This window comes from Balaenoptera musculus, chromosome 3, assembly GCF_009873245.2.
Source record: "Balaenoptera musculus isolate JJ_BM4_2016_0621 chromosome 3, mBalMus1.pri.v3, whole genome shotgun sequence".
NCBI lineage: Eukaryota > Metazoa > Chordata > Mammalia > Artiodactyla > Balaenopteridae > Balaenoptera > Balaenoptera musculus.
The window spans coordinates 100,578,029-100,594,872 of NC_045787.1; the positions used below are offsets into that span (position 1 = coordinate 100,578,029).

Below are 16,844 nucleotides of genomic sequence, written 5' to 3' on the forward strand. Positions count from 1 at the left end.
AACGGGAGACGTCACGCCAACAAAAAAGTGGGGGGTGGGAGGGCGGAGGAGGTTTTTGTGCAGGAGAGGCGCACGAGCTGTGTGTGGATACAGCCGAGTTAGAACTTCCTTCTCCCCTCTCCCCTCCCCTCCGTTCTTCTGGCCTGCCTCCCGCCTGCCCCCACCCCCACCCCCATCGCGCGCTCTCTCTCTCTCCCTCTCCCTCTCTCTCTCTCTCACACACACACACACACACACACACACACACACACACACACTCTTGTATTTTGTGCTGTCGTAAAACCCACGTGTCCAGCGGGGAGCCTGCCAGAGCGTGGAGCGGAGGAGCCGGGACGCGGCAGCGGCCGAGCGCAGCAGCCCGCCGCGGCTCCGGCGCCCGGGTCCGCCCGCACTCCCGCCTTCAGCGTAACTGTTCTCACGCCCACCGCAGGCCTCCACATCACTGGCTTGCGGCCCCGGAGGGTCCCGGGCGGGCGGATCTCTAGGGCTCTGATCCCGCGCTGCCCAGGGGCATGTAGCGTACCCAGGGCGCACACTCTCCCGCACGCTCACCGAGACACGCACGCACGCACCCGCCGGCGGCTCCGAGTTTTCAGGTAAGCGAGGCTTGGCTGTGGCTGAGGGTCTTGGACCCGGGGAATAGGAGGCTGGAGGTCCTGCGCTGGGGGCGGGGGGCGAGACTGTCCCGCCTCCTGGCGCCGGAGGCCAGCGCGGCTCAGGCGCTGCGCCACTCCAGTTCGGGTCGGCTCCGGGCGGGGGCAGAGGGTGGGGGCTGCGTCCTGCCGCCGAGTTCTGCTGGGAAGCGCCCTCTCTCCGGGGTTCAACAGTGCCGGCTGGGCGCTGGGCGCCTCGGGCTGGGAGGCAAGGCAGGGTGCACACAGCTCCCCCCGCGCGGCGCTGCGGCTTCAGAGTAAACTTTGCGTCCCAGCCGAATTGGGAGGAGGAAGCCTCCGAACCGGGTTGCCGCCGGCGGAGCCAAGGACTCAAACTCTCGCTCCAGGGTCTTGGCGGCGGTCCTCCCCGCCCCTCTCGCACCAGGCCCTGAGTCCGGCTCACGCGCACCCTCCTCTTTGCCCTCTGCCCCCAGCTTGAAGCGTCGGACATGCTGAAGCCCGGAGACCCCGGCGGCTCGGCATTCCTCAAAGTGGACCCAGCTTATCTGCAGCACTGGCAGCAACTCTTCCCGCACGGCGGCGGCGGCCCGCTCAAGGGCGGCGGTGCCGCGGGTCCCCTGGGCGCACCGCAGCCCCTCCAGCCGCCGCCCCCCCCGGAGCGCACTGAGCCCCAGCCGGACAGCCTGCGCCCGCGGCCCGCCTCGCTCTCCTCCGCCTCCTCCACTCCGGCTTCCTCCTCCACCTCGGCCTCCTCTGCCTCCTCCTGCGCCGCTGCCGCCGCGGCGGCCGCCGCCGCCGCGCTGGCCGGTCTCTCGACCCTGCCCGTGGCGCAGCTGCCAGTGTTCGCGCCTCTGGCCGCCGCCGCCGTCGCCTCGGAGCCGCTGCCCCCCAAGGACCTGTGCCTCGGCGCCGCCTCGGGCCCGGGGCCCTCCAAGTGCGGAGGCGGAGGAGGCGGCGGCGGCGGCGGCGGCGGCGTCGGGGATGTCCGGGGCGCCCCGCGCTTCCGCTGCAGCGCGGAGGAGCTGGACTATTACCTGTACGGCCAGCAGCGCATGGAGATCATCCCGCTCAACCAGCACACCAGCGACCCCAACAACCGTACGTAGCAGCAGCCCGCGTGCTCTCTTTCGGGGCGCTGGCTCCGTCGAGCGCGGGCGCCGGTCCGGGAGGCAGGTCGGATGAGGGGGACACCGGCTTGTGGGCTTTCCAGGCCGCGGGCCCGCACCTCTCAGACCACTGTAGCCAAAGTTTTCTGGGTTAGAGAAGGAAGGAGAACGGTTGGGACGGCCGGGTGACACCTCTGGGTTACCTCTTCCCCCTCCGCTCATTCCCTGCTTCCCAGCCCCGAATCTTTAAGACCCGAGTTGCTCGCGGATCGGGGAGTACAGATCACAGCCCTCCCGCGGCATACTGCGCCTCGCGCGGGGCGGGTACTTGCGGCGCGCGATGGGAGTGTCCGGGGACCGGCCCGGCCTGGCCTTAGAGGGGACAGGGCAGGGACTGTTAGCGGTCCTGGGGAGCGTGGATTCCAGAGCTGATTTCTCCTTCTCGCTATCTTACTTCTGGGGTTAACTGCGTCAGCTCATTTTCGGACCGCGGGGTTGTCGGGGGACCGGCCGGGAGCTGCAGGCTGGCCCGGCCTCGCTGGAGTAGGAGTTTTGGATGACACTGGGTCAGTCTCTCCCTGCAGGCAGGCATTATTCTTAGGTTTACCATTTATTTTACAGAAGAAGGAAAAGAAAAAGAATGCCAGTTGCTTAGTGAGAAAACATTTCCGACTTCAGGGCAGGGTCGTTCCCTGCGGATCCTGCATTCTCCGTGCACCCTTGACCCTGCAAACGTTTACAGTCCGTAGCCACGCATGTCGGCTTACGTATTGTTTTTAATGAGGGTAACAGTAATTTAGTATAAGAAGCTTGCTCTTCTTTTCCCGAAATAAACGACAAAATGCCTAAATTAACATCAGTTTTCTTCTAGCTTCCGTTCCTGTATTCACAATTTCAAACTCTTGATCCCAAGTGTAGTTCCATTTTCAGGTTTTGAACCAAAACTCTAAATGAAGATCAAGGATGTGTTATTTATTTTTTATATCCAATTCTTTTTGGTAATTTCAGAAGTTATGCTATGTTTACACTTAATGTGTTGAAATAAATGCTAAGTATACTTCCAGAGACCCCAGGAGAGAGCATTAAAGCAGGTCAAGAGTTAGGTTGAAAGCAATACGGGATTTGAAACAGCGCTCCGCTTCTTTCTTCGTCTCATTCCTTCATCTAGCTTCTGTATGAGGAAAGTTAATTGTAAATGTATATGATCATTCTATTTTGAACAAGTCCCTTCTTGCAGAATGTCTACTAATCCGTGAGCTTCTTAATTCGTTGTAAAAGCAAAATAACTACAGGTTGTAGTTATTTAAAGGACTCCCAAATTTATTACTTTGATTAAAAACACTGAGCATGACCCTAGTGATTGAGGTGTATTAATCTTTTCATAATGGTTGGAGATAATTGTTCTAATGGAGATAATTATTATTAATAAAAAGAGTAGTTGTATTTACTTTTTTCCTTTCTAGAGTCTGAGGGTAAAGTATTTGGTTTAAAATGAGGGTTTCAACTCAGATTTGCTCTGCAGTTAAGAAAATTCCTATATTTCAGAGTTCTAGAAAATTTTATAAAACTATGTTGTCTTAATGGATTTCAAAAAATACTTATCTCCTACTGAATTTCTTGATTGTGTTGTTTTCAAAGCAGTTCTTTAAAAATGTAAACTAAAAAAATAAGATATGCTTTCATAAAAGGTATTTCTTACCCCTAAGTGAAATATAGTCACTGTGGACTGAGAGTGCTTCAGCAGACTTGCAGTCTTTCTTCTGAATTAAATTAGTGCTGGAAAAGACACCAGCCGTGCACCCCAAAGCCCTGGCTGTGCGCTGAGCTAAATGTGTTGTTTACAGTGCAATCTTGAGGTTCAATACATTTTCACCAGAGAAAAACCTAGACTAATCAGAGAAAGAATTGGGACAGATTCCTAATTAATATTTGGCTATTGAACTAGTTTATTGTCTAGGTACCCTTTTTCCGTGGCTGGAGGAAATGAATTATGATTTATTCAAATTCTTCCTATTGTGTTAACCTTCTGATATCTCCTTTTGAGTCGACTGGACTGCTTCAGTGTGCAAAGTGCAGGGGCAAGGACAGGAGAGAAGGGAAGTCAGATTGTCCCTTTAGAGTTACACTTCACATTGCTCTCTAATTAAAGGGCAACTGAGAAAATAGAAAGCTGAGGTGGCTCTCCATGTAATGCTGGGAGACTAGATCTGCCATGCTTCCAGGAACTTCTCTGGGCAAGAGTAGGCACTCATTTGAAACCATGAGATGTGTTTTACAAAGATGTAGTGAGAAGCGATTGAGTTTAATCTAACTAGGGGATCAGAACAACTCAGAAATGCAAACAGTGCGAAACTGTTTTTTCCCTTGGCAGGGAAAGTTGATATATCACTTGAAAGATGGTGAATAACAGCTTCTCCCCATTCCCAGGTTGTATGTGGGCCGGGGGTGGGGTGAGAGGCGGGCAGAAGGGAAGCACTTATTAATTTATCAGTCACAGATCTTCCTAGTTTTCCTTTTAGTCTATTGCCCTTTCCCTCTAAAAGAATTCTGTGAAGTGACCACTCAGCAGCGCTTCGTTTTATTGCTTTGTATTTAAAAACGTATTGAGTCGTATTCTCTTTTTCTTACAAGGCAAAGAACGGGGCCTCCGTACTTCTCCTTTTAGAAGAGTAACTTTTTGCCTGAGATCAGCAACCCAGTAACACCTGTAATCAGTATCACCTTCACCTTGAAACTTTATTGCCACCTATGGCAAATGCCATAAGTGAAGGGTGTTGTAGCTCTCTTTCACACATTAAAAAGATTTAAAACCAGCAGAAACTATACAAGCTGGCCCGGGTGAGCTCTTCCAGTATATATCTAACTAACTCTGTGTATGAAGTTATTCTATGATTGAAGTACGCTTTCCACTGAGGCTCTCAATGCTTAGTTGCCTCTTCCTTTATCTCTGAAGTCAGGTGGAGCTTGTGTAATGTAAATGGGGGATGGGGACCTTTCTTCCTCCTGTATTACTGCCCTCATTTGCTGCCGGTTTGCCTGAAGCCATTGACTCCGTCAGGCTCCGTTGCGGTGGCCTCTTCTCGGGTTCCGGGAGTTGGTGCGTTGTTTGAGACCCTGTCACTACTCTTGGAAGGTATTGAGCAGCGGCCAAGAGGGGCGCCGGACGTTTGTGTTTGTTCGGAGACAGCCGGCCGAGCCAGTTAGCTTTTCATACCTTTTTTTTTTTTTTTTTTTTTGGTTAAGACATTCCTCCCTCGTACCTGGGAGAGAGCAGGGGACTAATCCCGCCCTGGGTCTCTCTGCGGAGAATTGAGTCGGGGCAGTCCGCAACTTCCCCAGCTGCAGGTCTCTATCTCCTCCGTATTTCGGGGAGGCCTGCTGCGCAGGGAACAGCACCGGCGTGTGCGCAGGTGTTGGAGTTGGGCCCGAGGCTCCCCTGTTGGTAGCGCCATCCTTTCCAAGGGTTTGAGGAGAGATACTGGGGAGAGAAGGAAATCTGGGGTTTGTTTGGTTGAGAGGTCAGGGGAAGAGAGAAAAGGAGGGCGAGTGTTTTCTGACCCTCCCTAATCTCTTCCCACCCAGTTGGAAAACGCAGGTCCTGTTTGGGAAGCTCCCGAGCCCAGTAACCCACCAGTGGGATTCTCCTGACGCCAAGGCACACTCGCTGCGCTACTCCCCGCTGTCAATGGCCAGCAAGCGACTGAGATTTCAGACCTGGTCCCCGGTGGGAGGGAGGCTCGGCCTCACTGTGTGGGCTTTTGTGTTGTCCTCTTTTTCTTCTTCTCTTTGCTCTCTTTTTGTGTGCACGCCCAGCCCCATCCCGTAACACACATAATTTAGCTATTTTACATCATTCGTTATCTAGCGCCCTGAAACTGAACATAGAGCCATATATTAGATTGAGGTTAGAAGAGGTGGCGACTGTTTATTTAAGGTGATAAAACGGTTCATCAGCAGTAATCTCCATCGATATGTGCCACCAGAAGATGAAGGATGAGGGGACAAGCCACAATTAATTGCCCTATAGTTTTGTCGGAGAGAGTGGAGCCAGCCCAGACCCGCTTCGATCTCCTCTCGCGTCTCCTATTCATCATCTCCGCAATGTATATGGCGGCCTCGCAGGGGCAGGGGCCGGCGAGGTTTATCTCGGCGCAATATTCTCTCACCCTCACACACTGGCGCTGCCATTTAATTTATTAATACAGTCATCAGGAGACAAATAAAACCCACATTTCCTCCCTCTTTCTTTCCCTCCCCCTTTTGTCTCTCCCTCTTGCTCCCAGGGCCAAGCCGGCAGCCAGGCAGAGCAGGGAAAGACCAGCGCGTAGGCAATTCGTAGGGAAGCCTTAAACTCGCCTAGAGAGAGGCTCCCAGAAGGTTCCTGGGAGCTGGGCCGCCCCGCGGGGGGCGAGACCACAATCGGTTCCCCTAGCGGGCCTGCCTCGCCTCTGGATCTGCTCCTAGACCCGCTCCCGGGAGCCTAGAAGACCCCTCCCGCTGGCAGGAAAGGGGCAAGGCCGTCAACATACAGATTAAGTGCTGGGGGGCCTGGCGCCCACCCCGTGCACGGTCCACCGCCATCCCAGCCAGCCAGTGGCTTGGCGCGGGGAGGGCTAAGAAGGGAGTGCGGGCTGGAGGGGACGTGGAACTGTGGCGCGAGAGACTCCCAGCCACAGCGCTCCGCCTGCCCTCGGCCCCGTCGGCCGGCGCCCTCGGCGACCCCAAGGCCCAGTGCCCCCACCACGAAGCACGCGGAGCTGCCAGCAGGCGGCACTCCCGGGGCCGCGTCGCCGTCACCGGGCGGCGATCGATGGGCGCCGGCCCCCACCGGGCTCGGCCTGCGGGACAGAGGGCCGCGACCTCGGCGGCGGTCGCTGAGAATTTATAGCCGGGCGGTTACCGCCTCCCAGGCGGGGAGACAGGCTTTTCAGCTGCTCCTCGGTTCCCTTCCCGGAGGACATGTGAGGGCAGGCGAAAGCGGCGGAGAGGCTTTGGGGAGCGAAGGCCCAGCGCGGCAGGCGCGTCCCGAGGGTCCCCGCTCCGCCTGCGCCCACGCGCTCCTGCCCACCTCTCGAGAAGGCGAAAGAGCCCTGAGACGTTTTATATTTCACCTTTCCTAGAACGAGAAATGAGATACCAGAGAACTCTGGCTTGCTTTGCCCCTTTTACCTTAAAATAGATCCATTTTCAATTACACAAGTCGCACGTGCCCTTGTAAAAACATTCAAACAATACAGAAGGATAAGGAGGGAAGAGTGAAAGTCTGGTCTTCACTCCACTTGGCCTGGCCTTCTGAAGCCAGTGGGTGAACAAGTCTATAACTTAATGATACCTCCTTCTCTTACTTAGAGACCCATAAACAAGAGTATTAACAGATCTATTCAAGAGAGAGAAGAGACCATGATCTCTTACATTCCCTAATGCTAAAATGGCATTTTGAAGTATCTTGCTTGGGGAATATAATATCTCTCACAGATACAGACAACATTTTATGAATAATAATTATGAAGTTGTGAAAAAACTTACCCTGATTTTAAGAGAAAATAGGAACATTTATTTGCCTATTCTTTATGAATACAAATAGACGTACTATGTATTGTTTGGCCTGGAATGCTGTATCATATATATAATACATATATATTTTTTATGTGTAGTTTAGGCATCTAGCCCACTTTTTTCCTCAAATCTTTTCATGTAGGTGTTAGTGGCTTGCTGTCTAGAAAACACTCTGCTAGAATGTTTGTCCGCTTGGGCCACATTTGTCAACCCCAGCTAATCAGTTACTTGTTTTAGTCATCCTCAAGCTCCTTTGGGACTCCAAGACATAAGTCAGAAGCCACATGTTTTCAGTGGCGGAAGTTTTGTGTATTAAGAAACAGTAACATTAGGATATAACATGTATTTTGACGTAGCCTTTCAGGTAGAGTATTTTGAAATAGCATGAAATGGTTTATAAATGAAGAAAACTTATACTGGATGGACAAATGATGGTGGGTTGGCCTTGCCTACCCTGCAGGTATTCTTCTACATATTGGGAGAGCCTCAGCTTGTCACTCTGCAGAATGCTACTATTAAGTATTTCAGCACTTCATGGAGACAAATGAAATTTAATAAGTTGAAGAAGTACTTCAGAGGACTTCTTAGAGAAAGGACTAGCCATACTCTATCATGCATAACAAATAACAGGAGTGTGCTTGTTGTCTGTGTGGGTGGTGGCCGGAGTTGGCACCTTTCCTCCTTATTTTATTGCTGATGTAGTGGGTGTGATGTTACAGGTTGTGGAGATCTTGTAAGTTGACGGCATCTCTGGTATGGACTGTTAGGGAGGAAATACCAGATACTCTTTCTTCTCACCCTTTGTTTCACTGAGCCAACCAGAAAGGGAAAGTCTGTTAACTCCCTGGGGTGATTTATTTTTATTTTTATGGGCATATTGCCTTTGCTTATTGTCATTTGTTTTAAGCTATTTTTGCTAAGGTGCTGAAAGCCCATTTCTGAAGTTCGGCACTAAAATTCAAAATTATGGACATTATCTACTTACTTTTCAAATCATCCTCTTACGTTAACCTCCCCAAACCCAAGAGTGTGGGAAAAAGAGAGAAATCTCTTTAATTCAATCATGCTGCAACAGTTTTGCAGCCCCCAAATAGTGACTTCAGTGAAATATTTCAATTATATTGATTGAGTTATGAGTTTGGATATAAAATTCTCCTAGTTTTCATTAATCTTAGATCTCTAGGTTTGGAGGCTTTTGGAGTCAGGCAGACTTGATTGTGAATCCTTCTCAGCCACTTTCTAGTTTCTGGTCCTTGGTCAAGTTACATTGCTCATGAAGCCTCAGTTGCCTCATCTGCAAAATGGGAATTGTGGTATTTAGATAATATGGTGGTTGTTTGGTTGAAGGTAGGTGTCTGGCACATAGTAGGTACTTGGTAATTGTGAGTTTTTATTGTCTTTTCCTTCTATCCCCCCTTTATCTTAAAGTTTTTGTTTTCACAATCAGAAGCTTGAGAGGGTGTGTGAAGTGTCTGCATTCTGGAGGCGTTGACTTAGGGTAAGGGTGAGACTACCTCCCTCCATCTAGCTCTAGGGTCAAAAGCAGAGCCTGGCACAGTTTTGACATTAGTTTGTGTTGCTGAAAGAGGGGTCCTTTGTGTGATGGAGGTCCAGGAGGCATGGCCACTTCACTACCTGCAGAAACAGGTTGCTACTTTTCACTTGAGAGGTCTGGGGACACCCTCAAGAAGCTGAGGTCAAAGGTCCGCTCATTCCCTGGGCTCTTTTGGGGGAAGTGGAGGAGTAGCTGCTGGAGGGGAAGGCGCCGTAGGCTGCAGCCCTTCTTCAATGAAATAGGATACTCACCTAGTCAACCTTCAGTTCGCCGTGAAGCGAATGGCAAAATGGGATCGCACACCATGCTGGGTTGCGATTAGGTGTTCCTCGAAGGTTCCTCAGTGACTCACTTGTCACAGGTTCTTTGGGCGTTTCAATTGTTCAAGCACGGATAGGGCACACCCAGGGCGATGCACCAGGACTGGCTGTGACCAAGGCTGGGCGTAGGTGCCCAGAGGGCGACCCGCTGCCTAGCGCTGGCGCATCCGCTGGTGCCCAGCTCTTGCCATCTCCGCCAGTCGGGGCTCGCCCGATATCAGGCCCAGTGCCACAGGGCTCTGTTGCGCAGGGGCGCCGTGGCTCCCCAGGGAAGCTGGGCCAGGGAGGCCGGTTTCGCCGGCGGGCGCCGAGGCCGCCTTCCAGAGGCAGGTCCGCCAGGCCAGGGCGCAGACACGGCGGCTCCGCCAGGCCCATTAATAACCCGGAGGGCGCTGCGATCCGACAGCATGGTCGCCGCAGGCCTGCTTCCCGCGGCTGCTTGACCTGTTCCTGCCCAGTTTGAGTCGAGGGACACTGGAGGTCCACGGCCGGCCGCCCAAGAGGGTGGGGGTCCCCTCGCGCTCCGGCTGCTCTGAGGAACATAGGAGAGAGTAGGCTTTACTACAGCTCTCACTTAATTTATAACGCAAAATAATCGCATTTAGCCTCGGGCTCAACCGTCTGGGCAGGATTTGGGGCCCTCTCCATTGAACCTTTATCCTCATCATTAAAGACCCATTATCTTGATCGTTAAATTTGCTGTTGGTTTTTTGGGGGGCGGGCTTCCGGGAAGAGCTTGCACGCAAGCACAGGGCACCCCAAACCCGACAGAACAGCCCCCCCCTTTCCCTACCCGTCCCCACCTGGCTGGAGTGCCCGGAGCGGGCGCTGCCGGGGCGCTGCCGGGGCGCTCGAGAGACCCTAGCGCCAGTGCGCCCTCTGTGGCCGGGGTCTAGAACTGGGGCTCCGCGAGGCCAAGGCCGGCTCCGCCCACTCGCGTGGACGTTCTCGCGGGAGGGGAGCGTGGGTCGAGGAGTGGGGGTGGCGTGCAGCGCCGGACCGGTCGCCTACCTGCTCTGGTGATTTTGAGTCTCTTCTATAACTGTAAAGAAAGGAAAACCAGACATACCCTGGCGACCAAGGTAGAATCTCTCCGAGATATCAGATTGGTCGAGAGACCGCCTTTTCTCTTGGTACAAAGATAAATACACTTTGAAACACCGCTGAGAGAGAGAACCCGAGGGAACAGGGGAGAGGGTCAGAGGGAGCTAGAGGCAGAAGGGAAGAGGGAGAGAAAGGGGCAGAGGCCGGGGAGGAAAGCCGAGAGCCATCGGTTCCTTGGAGACCACAACGCCGTCCGCACCCAACTAGGGAGGCTTTTGGAGGCGCCCGGGGCCTCGACCCTGTGCCAGGTGGATTTGGGTGCGACGAATTTCAAGGGAGCGCGTCGGGTCACCTCTCCCCCTGCTCCCAGTGGCCTCGGCGCCCTCCGGCGTCACCTCCCTCGCAGGTGGCTCAGCCGGGCGGGGATGCTGTTGGCGCGGAGTTTACCCGGGGTTAACCCTCGCCCTTTCCTCCCTCCCTCTCGCGTGTCTCTGGCAGGTTGCGACATGTGCGCGGACAACCGCAACGGCGAGTGCCCCATGCACGGGCCGCTGCACTCGCTGCGCCGGCTCGTGGGTACCAGCAGCGCCGCGGCCGCTGCGCCCCCTCCGGAGCTGCCCGAGTGGCTTCGGGACCTGCCACGGGAGGTGTGTCTGTGCACCAGCACCGTGCCCGGCCTGGCCTACGGCATCTGCGCGGCGCAGAGGATCCAGCAGGGCACCTGGATTGGGCCCTTCCAGGGCGTGCTCCTGCCCCCGGAGAAGGTGCAGGCCGGCGCCGTGAGGAGCACGCAGCATCTCTGGGAGGTAAGTCGGCCGCCACCGAGAACCTTGCCACCCAGCCGGAGGTTTGGCCGGCAGAGAGCCTCCCTTGTTCCCCAGAGGGTAGTGGAGGCTCGATTTCTCTGGTCACGCAGATGCCTGGTATTTGCAGCACCTGCAGTGAAGAGGTGCAGAGCCAGGCCCCGCACTACAGCAACCCAGCCAGGAAGACAGGGCTTACAGGTTTCTGAAGATGGAATCACCATAACAAGCTTCCATTCTAGCTGTGATAGATTTGACTGTTGTCTCCCTTGGTCTTGAGAAAAAGAGAAAACACCTGAGGAGATAGAACAGAGGAGATTGGGCATTGGGATGTGAGCTAGGTGAATTTTGTGCCCTATTTTAAGCTCTTCCAACATGTTGTTTTTGTTTTTGCCCACTGGGCAAGAAAGAACATAAGCATCAACAGGAGGAAGGAGAGCCAGGTTCATTTTCTCAGATAAAAACAATTTGGTAAACGCTGAATGTGAGAGACTGTAACATCTTTCACAACTTTCACAGTGCCCAAAGTAAAGCAAAATCATACTGTGAATCAGATACCACAAATTATGCTTTTTCTGACAAAGTACAGTTATTCAGTCTTCAACAAGGTACTGTAGGAAAACTCTGAGCAGTTTGCTGTAACCCAATTGACAGTACTTCAATGGTACAATCTTACCTGATGCTATTACTTAAAAGTCAGCAACGTATTTGAAAACTATTAACCTGAGATTTGTCTCAAAGCTTCATGGTTGATTATTGAGGTCCATTCTGGAAGAGACAGACCCTTAATGTAGGTTTTCCCCACACCAGTTTTAGATACTCCCACCATGGAGAGTTATTTATGAAAATAAGGTGCCAGAAGTCTTACTCTTAAGCAATATGTACATCTGACTGAGGCCAGGCAATATAATGGAGTGGGATTTGCCAGAAGACAAACTTTTTTAAATGCCAGGGGCCAAGTTGGCATGGACCTTAAGGCTCCATTAATGGCTCATTTCTGCAACAGCTTGCCCCCCACTCTTGGCTCAGTAGCCTGCAAGACGATCATTTTCCACTGCAAGTTGCCTTATAGTCACTAACTAAACTCATGCGATTCAATAATCCACTCAGATTTTTGCTGAGCACCCACTCTGGCCAGCACTATGACTTGGTCTCCAGAACGCTTGTATGACTATTGGCAGTGGCGTACTAAGGCCTGTGTCTGCAGAGCTGCCTTTGATTAAAGGGGAGGAACTAAATCTATGAGCTCATAGCCAAGCAGCCCAAGATGACCACATGGTGGCCAATGGGCTTTGTACCCTACAGTTATCCACTGGTGCACTGCACTGTGCCCAGGCTCCCAGGTTCCATTTCACACGCAAACTATTGTGAAATTATTACTGGAAAACAATTATACATTTTTAATCTTTCAGAATAGAATTCTTGAATGAGGAAAAAAAGAGGCATATTTATGTTGCCAAATAGTGCTTTTTTTTTTAAACAGAAATTTTATATAGGGAAATGGGGCAGGAGAAAATGGTCAATACATTGAGTCAAGTTAGACTTCAGAGCTTTTGGATAGGAAAAACTGACATGTGGGAAATAAAGCATCTGGTTTTGAAATATTTTCTAGTTGGTTTTTGTTTTTGACTAATTAGTTCTTACCTCCACTGTGGTTTCAAGTTTATAAAACAATTCCAGTCACTTTTCGTGTTCCAGTGATATTAGGAACTCTATACCATACAGTTAAAGATCTGCCAATACTTTTCTGAGGAAATTGTAAAGCAATTGCTTAGTGGTACAGATTTGTTCTATCTGAAAATGTTAAAACTGAGCACTATTACATTGCCCTCTGATGCCTTGGGTTTAGTGCCTGTCTATTTTTAGAGTGCCAGGGGACAAAGCCATAAATATGAAAAAAATCCCATAGCTTATTGTAGTTGTTGGCTTTTGTTTTCCTAAAAGGCTTTGAATGATTGGGATGTTGGCAGGAGACCACTATACAGATAGAATATGATGCTGTATATCAATACTGAAAACTATGGAGCCTTTTTTCTGCACCTTTACTTGTACTTGATGAAGTTAAAATTCTGTTGTAGCAAAGAGACTGGGGAATTTAATTAGTTTGTTGTTGTTGATGATACTTTGGTGGATATAAAGTGAGTTTTACCTGCTGTTTAGGGTATGTGAGTTGAGTGTGTTGGGGGGTGGTACATAGACTTGGTTCTGTGTTACAAAAAAAGACTTGCTGAGTTTATGCTTGAATGATCTGCTTCTAAAAAGGACATAATCTATTTATTTTTATCATCTGTAAGAATAGTTACAATAACATGCATTTAGGGGATTGAAGGTATATTAAAACTGAGGCCATGTAATATGTTTCAGACTCCTGGGAGATCATATAAATGTGACCGACCAGGGTCAGGTAACTTAGTGCCAATGTCCATGTGTAAGATAAAATACTTATTTAATAGGTTTCAGAGTTTTACTAGTATAATTATTTTTAAGATATGAAGTGTAAGTTTATTTTTAATTTTTAAGCATTATGATTTATTATTTTTATAAAATGTGACTATTTGAATTGTTACATTTATAACGGAAAATTCTAAATGTTGGATTGTTCCTCAGATTTTAGTCTTTCCTTTCAAATCTAAATTTTATTGTGAAAAAATTTTAATTATTATATTTTTATATTAGAAAGAATCAGTAATTGGAATACACTGTAGGTCTATAGGAAACTTTTGGCAATAATTGTTTAATGACTCATGTAATAATTATCCATTTTGAAAACATACTTTTAAAGATATCTTCCAGACTATCAGATCGACATAAAGCAGATCTTGAAAAAATTAAAAGCAATCGATCATGACTATTTCATTTAAAAAGTCAACTGGAATTGTTTCTCTTTCTCACATTTTTTTTCAAGTCACTTGCAGGTGAAGAAATGTCTTTATATTTAGAGTTCAATACTCAGGTCCTGATGGATCTTACCAAGGTTACTTATCTTTATTTCAGTACAATAAATGGATTGCTAATCCCGTCACTGTTTCCAAGTAGATGATGGATTTTTGTTTCAGTTTACAGTTCATTGTTTTTAGTAAGGTTGTACTTTATTATACACATGAAGGCTTATTACAGAAACAATCAGATTCACTTTAGTTACTCCTTTTGTTGAATCATTAAAAGCTCTTTTTTTTTTTGTAGAAAAATGACTTTTTAAATATTTAACATATATCATTTACGGAGAGCTTGTTTGATTGGTTTGTAAGTGTGCTATCATCTTTTAGTTAATATTTTCTTTATGTAAAATCCTCGTTCATAAAAATACAATCTAAAGAAAGTTAAATATCATTCCACTACCTTCATTATGTTTTGACTCTTTTGGGTATTTGTAGTTTAAGGAGGTTAACAAGCTAAAAGCCAAATTATTAGTCCTTTTTTGGGCCAATTTCTTTTAGAATCAGAATTCTAATGTGTTTTACAAAAAAATAATAAGTTCAGATACTTTAAAACAGAAATATTACAGGATGGATTAAGCAATCACTTGCCTTGCTTATATACCTGTATTCCAGCAAGACTTGAATGCATGATATATTTCTAGCTATTTGGCCATAACGGGAAAGATCTTTCTGAATGTTTTGCAAAGAAAACATAGTCTTTCTCAGCAATTAGGTCTTATTGATGAGAGTGAGATAATTTTGTCCTAATGTGTTTTCTAATAGAGAAGTGAAAAGGCACATTTGATTCCAACATTTATGAAAACATTATCTCAATTATTAATGTGCCCCTTTTCCCTTGAGATAAATTAATCTAGTCGTACATGGTTTCCCCTTTCTGCTTAACATCAGAATTTAATACGACTGGACCTGAGGAATGTACACGGTGTATACTTTAAATTCTACTGGAAGAAAATACGGAAATTTAAAATTAAGTTACAGTTTAAGATAGCCTAGAATTGCTCAAACCTTTCAACTCAAAGTCTGATTTGACAAGAAATTTTACCAACATTGACAAAATAAATTGCACTTATTTTCACCCTAGAAAAGTTTTTCTGTGAATTGAAATAATGCAGTAACTTGTTAGGATTACAGTCAAGGTACTAATTTTACAGAATTTCTCTTTGCCTGAGTAAAATTTGAGTGTCTCATTTTCAATTGCACTACGTAGAAAGCTTCATTATTTTTCTTCAGAAAATCAAGGGGTATAACATAATGTGGTCCTTTTTGTGGTTTGATTTTGTGCCATAATATTTTAGATTTAATAAGAGTTTTACTTTGAAGCAAATGGTCTATTTTTCATCATTACTATTTAGCTTAGGTCAAAAGACATTAATGAAAACCAATTTTAAAAATATATTACATGCTGCTAAATGTTTATATTTCAAAGCCATCACAGGTAATTGGTGCTAGAAGGAAATGAATTGATTTCGTATTTTAAGTGTATTCTATATGTTTCCATAAGCGACCCAACTCCATCTATAGTACTGTACCCATTTGTATATATTTAGATGTTGAAAAAAATCACTTGAAAATAATAATTTTAAATTCAATAAAAATCGTTTTTAAATTCAATTAAAATCACTTAAAAATTGTTCCAGTGATAGTGCTGTAACTGTATACTCCATATTTTGCTTTATAGACCTGGGCTCATTTTGGCCTTGTTCACCAAAACACCAGGGGACAGAATTATGTGGCTGTCACAGCTATATTGAAGTAAAAATTGTGTTTCTTAGCAATTTATCATTTAATATAGCAGAGTGCTTGTCATTTTAGTTTTGAATATATCGACTCCATGAAATCCAAATAATGTCTCCTTCAAAATAAACCATAGTCATGTTACTATTATGTTTTTAATTATGCAGAGTAACAGCTGGTGCATCTCTTTGGCTTTGCCTCATTTGATTTGAAGATATCTTTTATAGTGGTGCCCACTTGATCGAGTGTGAGCATTTTGTAGTTTTACATAAACTGTAAAACCATCTGCCGCCTCTTGAAATGGTTTCCAGAATTGTGTTAAAAATCAAAACTTAGTACTTAAAGTTGGCTTTGAAAAGGTCCATTTAAAGTCCTGGTCCTCTTGGTTTATGTACCAAATGCCACCCTTGGTTTTCTAAGTCCAAAAATGACTCTGCTTTAAAAAAAATTATAACAGCCATTTGGAAGTTCTCGTTAGTGAAGTTTAATCCAAATATGCATGTGACACTACAGTATTTTAGTTGCAAATACTTTATAAAGAATGATGTGTTCTGTATCTGCAGGACTATTTTTCTCATTGGTCAGTTCAGTTTATCTATTGTTTACAGATTGCTTCTTTTGATAGCATTTTGTCCATGTGAAGAAAGTAATTCACAAGTATTTCTTGGTCCATAACTGCATATTTTCTTACATTGTATAATTTTTTTCCTTTTTCCACACTGCCTTAAAAATAGGGTATGGAAATTAAAATCAGAATTGCAGAGGTTACTGGACAGATGAAATCTGCTGTCCCCAGTCACTGCGTGGCAGCAAGTGATCTGATGAAAATGTGATTTTGGTAACACTGGGTCAGAGAAACCTGCAGGGGAGCCTTTTAATTTCACTGTGTCAATTAAGGCAGTTTTAATTATTCAAGGAAATCTACTGTGTTACCCAGAAACCACTTGTAGTTGTCGTATAATATTATGAGTTTTAAACATTTTTGGTTGAACATGGAAAACTGCCTATTACTCAGCTGAGGAATCATGTCCACAGTATCAAAATCCTCTTTTCTCAGAGGGTGGATGTGATACATTGGTGTTTGGCTTTTCTAAAAAGTGCTGTGCGTGGGACCACTATGAGACTGCCTTGCTCTCCTTTTTTCTTTTTCTTTTTTAGAATCATATATACTCC

The 16,844-nt window shown here is 47.3% G+C and overlaps 1 protein-coding gene across 1 annotated transcript in view; it reads left to right on the forward strand.

Moving 5' to 3' along the window:
- Nucleotides 1-313: 313 nt before the first annotated feature.
- PRDM6 (PR/SET domain 6) overlaps nt 314-16,844 on the forward strand; it is a 99,049-nt gene continuing 82,518 nt past the window's right edge. The window contains exons 1-3 of the mRNA XM_036847930.1: nt 314-596; nt 1,088-1,712; nt 10,694-11,001. Of these exons, the coding sequence (XP_036703825.1) occupies nt 1,103-1,712; nt 10,694-11,001 (918 nt within the window). The 5' untranslated portion in view covers nt 314-596; nt 1,088-1,102. The remainder of the gene's footprint in view (nt 597-1,087; nt 1,713-10,693; nt 11,002-16,844) is intronic.